General features: G+C 41.6%; 1 protein-coding gene across 3 annotated transcripts in view; it reads left to right on the top strand.

Moving 5' to 3' along the window:
• Prkd3 (protein kinase D3) overlaps positions 1-12,393 on the top strand; it is a 74,400-nt gene that overhangs the window by 24,012 nt on the left and 37,995 nt on the right. For all 3 annotated transcript variants that reach the window (XM_052746321.1, XM_052746320.1, XM_052746319.1), the window contains exon 3: positions 11,006-11,144. In XM_052746321.1, coding sequence (XP_052602281.1) covers positions 11,006-11,144 — 139 coding nt within the window. The remainder of the gene's footprint in view (positions 1-11,005; positions 11,145-12,393) is intronic.

The following is a 12,393-nucleotide window of genomic DNA, read 5'->3' as shown; positions in this document are numbered from 1 at the left end:
GTGGCACATGAGTTAGGAGTGTTTGCTGCTCTCCCAGAGTTTGTGCCTCCGGCTCTGGGAAGTCTGACACCCTCTTCTGGTCTCTGCGGGCACCAGCCCACCCATGGAACACACCCCCCCACACACATACACACACCCATGTACACAGACACACACCAATAAGAAGGAATCTAAAAAAAAAAAATTAGACAAAAAGAGTGATTAATAGAACTTAGTGATAATTATCTCAAGAATTATAATAAAATCTTAAACTTTAAAAAAAAAATTTAAGTCTTTCAAAGGGTGACATGAATGTTTTGTCCTGACAAAGAAGGACTGATAATGTGTGATTTTTACAAATTACTGTGTTAAGTTAAAGGTCTTACTGGGATTTGTTGTTGTTGTTCTGACAGTGTTAGTCAAAAATTTATCTGATGTTATTCTAAAGTTGTCAAGAGCATTAATTTTAAAACCCGAAAAAATAGCTGAGCAGTGGTGGCATATAACTTTAATCCCAGCACATAGGAGGCAGAGAAAGGAAGATCTCTGAGTTGGAGGGTAGCCTGGTCTACAGAGTGAGTTCCAGGACAGCCAGGGCTACACAGAGAAACCCTGTCTCAAAACATCACAAAAACAAAACAGAAGAATCTGAAACCGACAAAGGGAGCTGTAGTAATTGGAGTTCAGTACTACTTAACCAAGAATTAGAAGAGCCTGTAACTTATTTTAGGTATATGCTAAAGGAGCCATGGTTTAGGGGGAAAAAAAGAAAGAAAAAAGAAAACTTCTAAAGGAGGTCATTTTCTCATACATTGAATTTTGAAAACCAGTTTTAAGTGTTGAGGAGACTTTATGCTGTCCCCTACCTGGTTAAGTTCCAGAGGGAGTAAGTTAAATATGCAAACCAGGGCCAAAGGCAAATGAGTGTAAAATGGAACTGACTGACTTCTCAGCAGTAGGGTAACTCACTTTTAGGTCAACAAACCATAATGTCAGCTATAAAAATAACAAGGGAAAAACCACCGCAAGCATGATAAGATCAGTGTGCCCCCGCCCCCAATGAAGTGCTCACACGTTGGTAAGAAACACACCGACCATAGTAGACATTGGGTCAGATGATACAAAATATAATTCACAAGATGTTCGGTAAGTTGGTAAACAAGCACATGGGAAAATGTTTAAAATAGTTTTTAAATGAACACAGACTAGATACCGTGGTTCAACCAGAGTAAAGACAGGATTGGTATCTGGTATACTGAAGAATCTGGTCAAACCTCCCAGAAGCACCAGTGGTTCAAGGCTTGAGTAGGCACAGACCTGGTTAAACACTGACAAAGCCTACATCGACGTATACAATACGGGTTTTTCCCCAGGAAAATATCTCCTTCACTAATAGATGATTTCTAGTTGAGCTTTGTTGAAAACTGAGCTATGACCAAAAGTGGTCACTCTTTGAATTTCATCCAGTTTCATGACTCATCCTGAGGGTGGAGTGAGGCGGAGTTTCTTTTGTTGTTGTTGTTAGCATAAGCCAAAACTTAGCTTCCTTTTTTTTTTTTTTTTAAGAAGAAAAAAAAAAAGCTTTGAAAGTCTTCCAACATAGTACATTGAGGTCAGTGCTAGCTTCTTCATGTCTTTCCTCAAAAATGCTTTACTCTCAGTGAGCATTTAGTAAAGGATGACACATTTTCCTTGCTTTTCTACTAAAAACAAGGTAATGCAAATAATGAACATGTTCCTTATTCCATTAAGTTAGGCTCTTGTGCTCTTTGGGGACACACACAGCCTCGTCACCTTAATGTCTAATGTGTAAGGCCAAGGTCAACTTGTGTTCTTACCTCCAGGGAGCTCTGGGCCTCAGTGGACATTGTAATGTCTATAAATGTTCTTGCCTGTCAAAGCTGCTGCTGGCATCATCTGCTGGGTAGAGAGCAGGGATGCTACTACAATACCCAAGAGAGACCCACAGCAATCTTCTGACCCAAAGTATTTAATAATACAGAGATTAAAAATCCCCAGGTTAGCCGGGCGGTGGTGGCGCACGCCTTTAATCCCAGCACTCGGGAGGCAGAGCCAGGCGGATCTCCGTGAGTTCAAGGCCAGCCTGGGCTACCAAGTGAGTCCCAGGAGAGGCGCAAAGCTACACAGAGAAACCCTGTCTCGAAAAACCAAAAAAAAAAAAAAAAAAAAAATATCCCCAGGTTAAACTGATAGAGAAATAGAACTTTTGTGTTTGGGAAAACCTGAACCTTCTGGTAATGCTATTCTGGGATCTTAATAAATCAAAGAATATGAATATCTTCTTGATTCAAATTTTATAGATGGAGTTGTAGTTTGAGGTCTTTCAAATAAGATTTCCTGTTAGGTGTAAGTATCTTTGTTTAAAAAATAGTACAGTTTTTGGAATATGTAATTAAAGAATGAATGTAAGTTTTTAACTTGTATATGGGGTGCTAGGAATTGAACCCAGAGCCTTTTGCATGCTAAGTACGTACACTACCACTGAATGACCCCCTTTCTCCTGGATCCTTATTTAGTTATAGTTTATAAACCAAATGAACACAAACACAGTTTCTGTCTTCTAGAGTTGTATAAATGGAAGGGATAGTCTTTTTTGCCAGTTATCCGCAGGGAAGTAGTGGAACTGCCAGTCAGACCTCAGAAAGTGATTTAGCAACAGGTAGACCTGAGGTTGAGCCAGGTGAAATGTGCCATCAGATCACAGTTGGCAGGCCATTTATGAGAGTGTCGGATTACGAGGAAATCAGTACTGACAAAAAGCCTGTCTCGTGTTACAGCAGTTATACATGCATGGATCCCAGACATTGAAAGTATATTGTCAATGATATTAGGGCAAGGTTTTTTCTTTTTATGATAGGGAAGTCTATTATCTCAGAACTTTGGAATCCAAGAGATGAACCAGAACTGTAGGTTTTCATTTTATCACTTTGTTTTGTATTGATAGATTGTTTTCAAGTCACTTAATTTATAATCCTGTTTTCTCTCCTGAGAGCCTAGGATTAGAATATTTACTTCATAAAGAGTTATAGTGATTAAATGTAAAGGTCTTAGTGCAATCCTGGAACATGAGTGCTCAGAAAATACCCGTACCAGTGGCTTAAAAACCTCTAACTTTAGAAAGATCCTTGGTTCTGTAAATGTCTCAAAACTTCAGTGAATATCAAAGTATGTATAGCAGCATATAAATAAAACATTGTTTTGATTTTAGTTTTGACACATGACCATCTATAGAAAAATAAAAGCAAGTGTTTATTTAAAATGGGAGATTGCATGCACAGTGTCTGGTGTGTAACGACTGCCCAGTGAACGCTAGCTCCCTGTTTTCCTGCTTTCATGTTGATAAGAGGCTTAACAGATCCCTCTAAAGCTATCGTTTCTGTTCATTTGTTGAATGAAAAACCTAGATGTCATTGGAATGAGAAGGGAAGTTGGCAGAAAGCAATTCATTTTGAGTTATAATGGTGTTTAGTAAAATTGAAGTACTGTCTGCTTTTAGCTGATTTAAAACACTTTGCTTTAGTTTTGACCATTTTAATACCAGATCTGAAGACCGAATATCGGTGTCTTTAAGGAGTGATTTGGTCTGTTTGAATGAATGAACCCATTGTCTCTGTAGACATGAATTGAGTGTAATTTTCAGGTTCTGCCGTGGTAGATGAAAACCCCAGCTGTATCTTTTGTTTTCGAGAGATGAGTTGTCACTGTGTGGTGTTCTCTCTGCTCATTCTTTCTACTACAGCTGTGTTACAGTGGCTTGGTGACATTCTCCTCTTTCCCCTACATTTTTATCTAGGCTAAATAGTGTCAGGCAGCCATTACTAAATACTTAAGCTCAAACTGAAGGGGAAATTTTTTTTTAAACTTGCTGGACATTCAGATTACAATCACAGCTGAAAGAGAGAAGGCCTCAGAAGTTTAAGGACAATTCAGAACTAATCACAAAACCGGGGAGGAGGGCGTGAATTTAAACAGAAGGGGAAAAAGAAAAGATTTCTCTGGTTTATGTCGGAAGCGCAGGTGTTAAATTGAGCAACTCTTCTGGCGTGTGATATCCAGAGAATTCTGAATTGGAAATCAGTGGTGAAAGGTGAGAATGAACCCAGGTTCCTGATGAGTCACTTTCTGATTGACTTGTCTAAACTAGCGAGTTTGGCTTTATATGGAAGTTGTCATTGAGGGTCTTCCCTTTAGTTCAGCACTTTCCAGAGACTGATGCTAAAGTCTTGTTTCTGCAGCGTTTATTACTGCTGATAGTCAACAGAATTTTTTAATGCCACAAGTTCTGGGGGAAACCTGAAAAGAAACATCCTTAGCATGTATTTACTATTTATTTAGTGTTGGTTCTAAAGGTTTATAGTGAAGGTATACCTGGCATCAAGTTTAAAAAATCCATTTGATATTCCGTATATACGTGTGTATAAAGTTATCAAGCCTCTAACTGAAATGGGTGTACTTCACTCACCTATAACGAAAACAAAAATGTGTGCGTGTTAAAGCTCCTTTAGAACTCCTTTAGCAGTTCTCCTTTCTTAGAATAGAACCCACACTACCGTAGAAAAACGACAAAGCCTAGTGGGAGGTAAATAATTCACTCAGATAATATTGAATTCTGAAGTTGTTTGTTAACATGCACAAGTGTTGTTTGGCCAAGTAAAATAAAAGTTTTGCAAGCTTCCCACCTTGCCTAACGTTTTCCTGACAGATGTTTAGTGACGTGAGACTTCTAGGAGACAGGGCTGCAGTGTTTGCCGCGATTGGTCTAGAACTGGGGGAGACTTTATTTTGCACAATCCAGAGGAGTCACTGGCAGAGATGTGGAAAGTAAATCGAGAAATCAAGGTGAAGGTGCTGTTGGGAACGGGCCAAATTAAAGGCCTCTTTTGCTTTTCGGCTCCTGGCTCTTCAGCTGTTCTTCATTTCCTCCTCTAATCAGGGCTGAGGCAGGAGAAGGAAAGAACCATGGGCTTGTCTGTTTTCAGAAGGGTACTCATGCCCTTCCACGTTCCCCAGGCTCTAGAACTTTGACTCCTTTATCCTAGAACAGCAGGGCTTCTCAACCTGACTTTAATCAGCAGTTGGGGCCAGATAGTTCTGTGATGGAGGCCGTCCTGTGAATTCTACAGTGCCTTCCTTACCAGATAGTTCTGTGATGGAGGCCGTCCTGTGAATTCTACAGTGCCTTACCAGATAGTTCTGTGATGGAGGCCGTCCTGTGAATTCTACAGTGCCTTCCTTACCAGATGGTTCTGTGATGGAGGCCGTCCTGTGAATTCTACAGTGCCTTACCAGATAGTTCTGTGATGGAGGCCGTCCTGTGAATTCTACAGTGCCTTACCAGATAGTTCTGTGATGGAGGCCGTCCTGTGAATTCTACAGTACTTTCCTTACCAGATGGTTCTGTGATGGAGGCCGTCCTGTGAATTCTACAGTGCCTTCCTTACCAGATGGTTCTGTGATGGAGGCCGTCCTGTGAATTCTACAGTGCCTTCCTTACCAGATGGTTCTGTGATGGAGGCCGTCCTGTGAATTCTACAGTACTTTCCTTACCAGATAGTTCTGTGATGGAGGCCGTCCTGTGAATTCTACAGTACTTTCCTTACCAGATAGTTCTGTGATGGAGGCCGTCCTGTGAATTCTACAGTGCCTTCCTTACCAGATGGTTCTGTGATGGAGGCCGTCCTGTGAATTCTACAGTGCCTTCCTTACCAGATAGTTCTGTGATGGAGGCCGTCCTGTGAATTCTACAGTGCCTTCCTTACCAGATGGTTCTGTGATGGAGGCCGTCCTGTGAATTCTACAGTACTTTCCTTACCAGATAGTTCTGTGATGGAGGCCGTCCTGTGAATTCTACAGTACTTTCCTTACCAGATAGTTCTGTGATGGAGGCCGTCCTGTGAATTCTACAGTGCCTTCCTTACCAGATGGTTCTGTGATGGAGGCCGTCCTGTGAATTCTGCAATGCCTTACCAGATGGTTCTGTGATGGAGGCCGTCCTGTGAATTCTGCAATGCCTTACCAGATGGTTCTGTGATGGAGGCCGTCCTGTGAATTCTACAATGCCTTACCAGATGGTTCTGTGATGGAGGCCGTCCTGTGAATTCTACAATGCCTTACCAGATGGTTCTGTGATGGAGGCCGTCCTGTGAATTCTACAATGCCTTACCAGATGGTTCTGTGATGGAGGCCGTCCTGTGAATTCTACAATGCCTTACCAGATGGTTCTGTGATGGAGGCCGTCCTGTGAATTCTACAGTACTTTCCTTACCAGATAGTTCTGTGATGGAGGCCGTCCTGTGAATTCTACAATGCCTTACCAGATAGTTCTGTGATGGAGGCTGTCCTGTGAATTCTACAGTGCTTTTCTTACCAGATAGTTCTGTGATGGAGGCCGTGCTGTGAATTATACAATGCCTTAACCTAGTAAATGTACACAGACCCAAGTTCTGAAAACTAGAAATACATAAAGACACCGCCATGTGCCTTCTGGGGCAAATTAGCCTCAGGTGAAAGCCCTAGAGGAATACACTTATAGCTAGTGCTCACTACTGAGAGCTACTAAACATGTTCCTAGCTGTGCTGCCCTTCTAGTCTTGGTCTTTGTCCCAGGTGTCCTTGTTCTCCATGAGAATGGAGTATTTAGAGGGTATAGATACCATTTCATTGGGTGTGTCTTATGTTTTAAGGGTAAACAAAATAACAAGAGTACAGCAGCCCTCCCTCCCCTCAGAGGGATGGAGATACACACACACACACACACACACACACACACACACACACACACACACACACACACACATATTTACATTACTTTGCCAGAATATTTTTTCCTTTCAAAATTATAAAACTGGGTACAAAAGTGACCTTTTCCTTTATTCCTTATTTTATTGAAGAATAGCTTAGAAAAATAGACCATTGTCTTTGAAAAGCTTCAGCTTTCTGTGCATGTCACTGACAGGTTATTTTGATAGACTTTGAAATAGAAAGTGCTTTTGTTTATGTCTTTTAATGTTTTGTTCATGCCTCCCCCCCCCCCTCGGGTAGTCCAGGCCAGCCTCCAAATCCCTGTTTATCCAGGGTGGCTTTGAACTTCAGATCCTCTGTGTCCATCTCTAGACAGCTGGGATTACATGTGTGTACCTCAATGCTTGGCTTGTTCATGACTTTTCACATAGCCCCTGTGTGCCAAGAAGCATTATGGAAGAAAAAAAAAATCATTCTTAGGAATAGTTGAATTTGAAGTTTTGAAGATCATTGAACTATTAAAAATAGGCAAAAAAAAGGCCGGGGCGGTGGTGGCGCATGCCTTTAATCCCAGCACTTGGGAGACAGAGGCAGGCGGATCTTTGTGAGTTCGAGGCCAGCCTGGTCTACAGAGCGAGATCCAGGAAAGGCGCAAAACTACACAGAGAAACCCTGTCTCGAAAAACCAAAAAAAAAACAAAAAACCGTAAACAACAAATTTTTATAATATATCTTAAGCATATGAAAAATAGTCAGCCTTGTATAATGGACAAATACAAATCAAGGCAAGGGAGGTGGCTCTGTGGATAAAGCTCTCTCCCTTTAAGCATGAGGACCAGAGTTCAGATCCCCAGAAGCCACACAAAAGTGTTGGCTATCTGGAGAGGCAGTCCTGGGGTAAACCAGCCAGACTTGCTGGGGACTGTGAGTTCTGGGTGCAGGGAAAGACCTAGCCCTCTTACATAAAGTGAAGAATGCACATGCGTGCATAACATGAATGCTAGCGCTCACCACACACACACACACACACACACACACACACACACACACTTGTAACAGAAACGCGGGGGGAGTAAAAGTTGAAACTACATGAAACTAAGTACCACTTTTCATGTAAGAGCAACAAATTTGATAGTGCACTTACAAAATAGCTCATGACAAAAACAACCTTTCTTTTCTTATTCCATTTTCAAGTGTGTCATGTTCATATGAGTGTATTTGCGTGCCTCCTGCACATTTGGGCCCATGTGTATGCAAGTGTGGTGCCCATGTGTACACATGCGTGTAAAGGCCTGAATTGATGTCAGGGGTCATCCCTAGTCACTCCTCCACTTTGATTCGCTGAGGCAGGGTCCCTCAGTAAACCCGGAGCTCACTGATGTGAGTGAGTAGTCTTGCTAGCCGACTTGCTCTGGGGACTTCATGTCTCTCACCTTCCAAGGCTGGAGCAGGAGGGCCACCACACCTACCTCACATTTACATGGGTTCCGGGATCTGAACTCCAGTGCTCCCATGTGCTTGTGGGGCAAGCACCGAGTCGTTTCCCCTGCCCCACAAACTCTTAATATTTTCCCTGTAGACATTTAAGTTGGTATAGCCTTCATGAAGACCAATTAGGCAGTATCTGAAAGTTTCGTATGTATGTATGCTTTGACCCAGGAAGTATTCTGGGACATTCTTTCTTTACTCCAGAAGTGGTAAAGGTAGGACTACGTGACTATTCACTGGCTATTGTTTATACTAACAACATACTGGTAATAGTAATGGCTGGTGTTCAAAGCACATCCAACGCATCAGGAGTTCAAGTTCTTTTTGTGTGTTACCACTTTTCATGTAAGAGCAACAAATTTGATAGTGCACTTACAAAATAGCTCATGACAAAAACAACTTTTCTTATTTAGTTTTCATGGTGACTGCCAAGTGTGCTCCATTTTACAGATAGAGAAACTATCGTTAAGATTATATAGTTAATAAGATTTGGAATCAGGACCTAACATGATAGCTTAATAAAGTGCTTGCTGTGTGGACATAAGTTTGACCCCCAGAACATAAAAAGCTGGGAACGGTCAGGACTGAGAGAATGTAGTGAGGATGGCACTTTACCTGTGTGGTCTGCCTCCTCTGAACCCAAACCTCAGTCTAATGATGAGATAAACGTCAGGCAGTTCCCCTAGTGAGGCATACTATAAAACACAGGACCAGTAAGCAGCATAGTCAGAATCTCCAGATTCTGCAAAATGTGAGACATTGTTACATCCAAAACAGCAGCTCCAGGTCATAGCGATTCATGGATGGGATCCTGGAAAGGAGAAAGGACATGAGGTAAAAGCTAAGGAAATCTAAACAAAATACGATAACATTTGTTATAAATGTATCATACTAACTATAAAGTGTTAATAATGGGAAAACTGGGTAAATGGGAATGCTGTGTGATTTTTTTGTATGAATTTTTCTGTACATCTGAAACTTTTAAAAAAAAGACTAGTAAATAATGAGTAATATTTTAAAACTAAATTTAAAATTTAGGCATCTATTTGAGGGGAAAGCCTGAACATAATTGTTTATAATATTTTAAGTATGTTTTATTAATTGTTTAAGAAGTTTGTGCAGTTTATGTTGATCGTACTCACCTCCATTCCTCCCCCTAATTCCTTTCAGATCCACCCCCAGCTCTGTGTCCAGTTTTTCTTTCAGTTTCTTGAGTCCATTTGTGTTACTCATATCCTCCTGGATGTGGAGGCATCACTGGAGCATGGGCAACCTTCCTAGGAGCCACATCCTCCAAGATGAACTCTCCATCACCTGTCCATAGCTCCTCAGTTAGGGTCGCAGGCTCCATCCTTCCCATCACATGCTGGAGCGTTTGATTGGCTCGCTCTCGTGCAGGTCTTGTCCAGGTACCCATAGCTGCTGAGGGTTCATGGGTGCAGAGGTCCTGTCCTGTCCAGTCTACCCCAGCCTCTGGCTCTTGCATTCCGTCAGGCCCCTCTTCTGTGATGTTTCCTGAGCCTTGTGGGTATCGAGGGGAAGTGAATTTCTTTACAATTTTAACATGCTTTCATGTGTGAGCAGAGTTGAGTCACATTCTCATTTGTGAAGACCTGATTTCTGAATTTTTAAAACTCATGAATAGTAAATATCTGTGTATTCCTTTCCTTAGCAGGTGGTTTCTGTTTATTTTGTATGTTGTTTGGACATTTTAAAACTATGTGTTTGTGGTTTATTTCCTGTTTCTCTGTAGCTGTTTATCTTAATATAGCCATGCCTCTAAAGCTCGGATGTTTTTAAAGATTGGCCACAGTGATTCCCTGAGTTTCAGTGACAATATTTGATCTTTACTCGATTTTTTTTTCAGTCTGTCTTCTGTTATTTTGGTTCTGATATCTGTTTTCAGATAATTCCCATCTTAAACACACTTATAAAATATTATAATAAACAGCAGGATTTTCACAAGCTAGTCATTAGATGTTTCCTCTAGTCACTAAGTCATTTGTCATATTTATAGGTGAATATTTTGTAGAAATACTTGCTTATCTAGAAAATGACTTTTTATTGTCTACCCCAACATCTTTCAGGCTCTCGACCTACAAAAGTTTATTTTAAACCATTATTTGTAATACTTTCTGCACTTTATTTTACCTGTGCTTGGGTATTTCATTTATCTGTGCAGCACTGAGGCTTGGTCTGGGCAGTGTACATTCTAGATAAACACTGGGCCACTCCTATCCCCAGTTCATGCTCCCATTATCCATTAGGTCACGTGTCTGGTGCAATATTGTTTTGTATCTTCTCTAGGCTGTAAATTTATTTGAATGTTGCTTTCCTTCTTTAACTGGTGTTTTGGGGGTTTTTAAGTTTTTCAGTTACTACCAATAGAGACAAGGAACAAGTCTTTAACACATGGACATTTTACATGTCACATAGCTGATCCTGTGTTGAACAGTCCCGCTCTAATGAATGGAAGCAACTACTTGCCTTGCAGGCTAAGAATAGTGAGTGGAAGATCGTGTTCTCTTACAGCAATTTAGAAGTCTGAATTTTGTAAGAGAACTGTGTTTTTAGGTAATGATTATTTATTTGCAAATTTACTTTCCTGTTTTTGAGCTTTAAAATTAACCAGGATATTTGAGTACAAGGTTCACCTTTTAGATATTAAAAGAGTTGTCAATAACAGCATTAAGCTAGAACACTTTAAAAAGTTTTTATAGCATGCTTACAACAGTAGAAAGCTATGGGATGTTGATCCAGGGCTGTTTTCCTACAGTTTCCAGAGTGTGGATTCTTTGGCATGTATGATAAAATTCTTCTCTTTCGCCACGACATGAACTCGGAAAACATTTTGCAGCTGATTACCTCAGCAGATGAAATCCATGAAGGAGATCTGGTAGAAGTTGTCCTGTCTGGTAAGCAGGTGGCTCCTTTTCCCCCTTTTGGTTTTCTCCCATAAGAAGTATTTACTATACCAGGTCTCTGTTCTGCCGCCCTTGGCTTTGGTCGTGTATAATTACTTGCTTCTTTAATGTGTGGTAATGGTTTCTGCGTGCCTTTCACTTTCAGGAAGGTTCTATCACTGTGAGAAAATAGGAGAACCGACTCAATTACTTAATTGTTTTGAAGCTAAGGGAATTAACAGTTCAACTGAAAAGAAATTCTCTTTCTGTGGGTCGGAAAAAAATAAAACTAGATTCAAGTTGTCTCCTTTTTCCACTTCTGTTAAAAGCATAGATGAGGAGACCTGGGGGTCCAAAAAGAGAATCTGGATAAAGGAGAAAACATAAAGACCTGGAAGAGAAAGCGACAGCGTTGGCGGTTGTGTGCTTGCAAATGTTCCTTCCCTCCTGCTCCCAGTGGACGTTTCCACTTCTCTTCCTGCCCGACCTCTTCTCGCCATTCCTCTTCCCCAACTCCCACCGTTTCCAATCTTACCCAGCAGCGTGTGGACAAGATGGCCAGTGGACAGTGTGAGGGGAGGGAAGTGCCAGTCAGAGGGAGAAAGGCGGCGAGTGGCCAGCCACCCTCACACGCTCGCCCTCCAGCCTGACCCCGAGGTCTCGTCTGACCATTGCCTTTCCTTATTGGTCCTGACACTTCTCATCTGCGTTCTGACTCTCCCATCTACCTAGTCCCCCGGCACTGACCTCACACCACAGCCCCGCCTGTCTGCCTCCTCCCTCACGAGGGGCTGTGTGTGCTGGTCTCTCTCTCTCTCTTTTTTTTTTTTTTTTTTTTTGGTTTTTCAAGACATGGTTTCTCCGTATAGTTTTGGTGCCTGTCCTGGATCTCTCTCTGTGTAGACCAGGCTGGCCTCAAACTCACAGAGATCCACCTGGTTCTGCCTCCCGAGTGCTGGGATTAAAGGCGTTGGTCTCCTTTAAGGTCGTGATCACATTCCTTCCCTCTTGGCTCTGGACCTTTCGTCAAACCCCAGGGACATCACTAGTGACTGACTTTCAGGTGGAAGTCAAAGAAATGTGTTTGTATCGACTGCTCCATTGCTCGTGGAGGAGGAAGGAGTCCTGGCAATCTGTTTGAACTCAGTGTTGTGTCAATGAGGTTACGTTCCACAGTACTTTGATTTTTACCTTTTACTTCATTGTTTTCTTTTTGGTATATCCTAAGCTACACCGTTTTTAATGGGCTAAAGAAGATGTA

The sequence above is a fragment of the Peromyscus californicus genome, unplaced genomic scaffold (assembly GCF_007827085.1).
Source record: "Peromyscus californicus insignis strain IS unplaced genomic scaffold, ASM782708v3 Scaffold_1__1_contigs__length_55948999, whole genome shotgun sequence".
NCBI lineage: Eukaryota > Metazoa > Chordata > Mammalia > Rodentia > Cricetidae > Peromyscus > Peromyscus californicus.
This window is presented reverse-complemented; position numbering and strand designations above follow the sequence as displayed.